Here is a 414-nt window from a genome sequence, read left to right as displayed (position 1 = left end):
AAACACAAAATCACGCTCACACACACACACACACACACACACACACACACACGCTCACACACACATCACCTGAGAATGGAAAGATCAGGAAAATCTCTGTCCATTTGTAATAGTGTTTTGCATTAGATTAATAACAAACATCAACACTGACAGCTTGTGTTTTTGTTTGATGTTAGGAATATCTCATAATTCATTCCCACATGAGAGACTGTTTATTTTGATGTGAATGATGTAAATGGAGTTGTTTGACGAGGTTTTCTGTGTGTTTCAGTGGACTGAAGGCCCTCCTCCTGTGCAGATTCAAGCTCAGAATGGACCCACCACCAGCCTGGCCAGCCTGCTTTAAACACACACACTCACACTCACTCACACACACACACACTCTCTCACACACACACACTCTCACACACACAC

At 43.0% G+C, this 414-nt stretch overlaps 1 protein-coding gene across 1 annotated transcript in view; it reads left to right on the top strand.

Moving 5' to 3' along the window:
• The window catches only part of LOC107655469 (MAU2 chromatid cohesion factor homolog), a 20,170-nt gene extending 19,762 nt beyond the window's left edge, over positions 1-408 (top strand). Inside the window, 1 exon segment of the mRNA XM_016442966.1 lies at positions 272-408. Within this exon segment, the coding sequence (XP_016298452.1) occupies positions 272-346 (75 nt within the window). The 3' untranslated portion in view covers positions 347-408.
• The last annotated feature ends 6 nt before the right edge of the window (positions 409-414 follow it).

This window comes from Sinocyclocheilus anshuiensis, unplaced genomic scaffold, assembly GCF_001515605.1.
Source record: "Sinocyclocheilus anshuiensis isolate Anshui unplaced genomic scaffold, SAMN03320099.WGS_v1.1 scaffold1116, whole genome shotgun sequence".
Lineage (NCBI taxonomy): Eukaryota > Metazoa > Chordata > Actinopteri > Cypriniformes > Cyprinidae > Sinocyclocheilus > Sinocyclocheilus anshuiensis.
The sequence above is the reverse complement of the archived record's forward strand: the minus strand, read 5'-3'. Positions and strand labels throughout refer to the sequence as shown.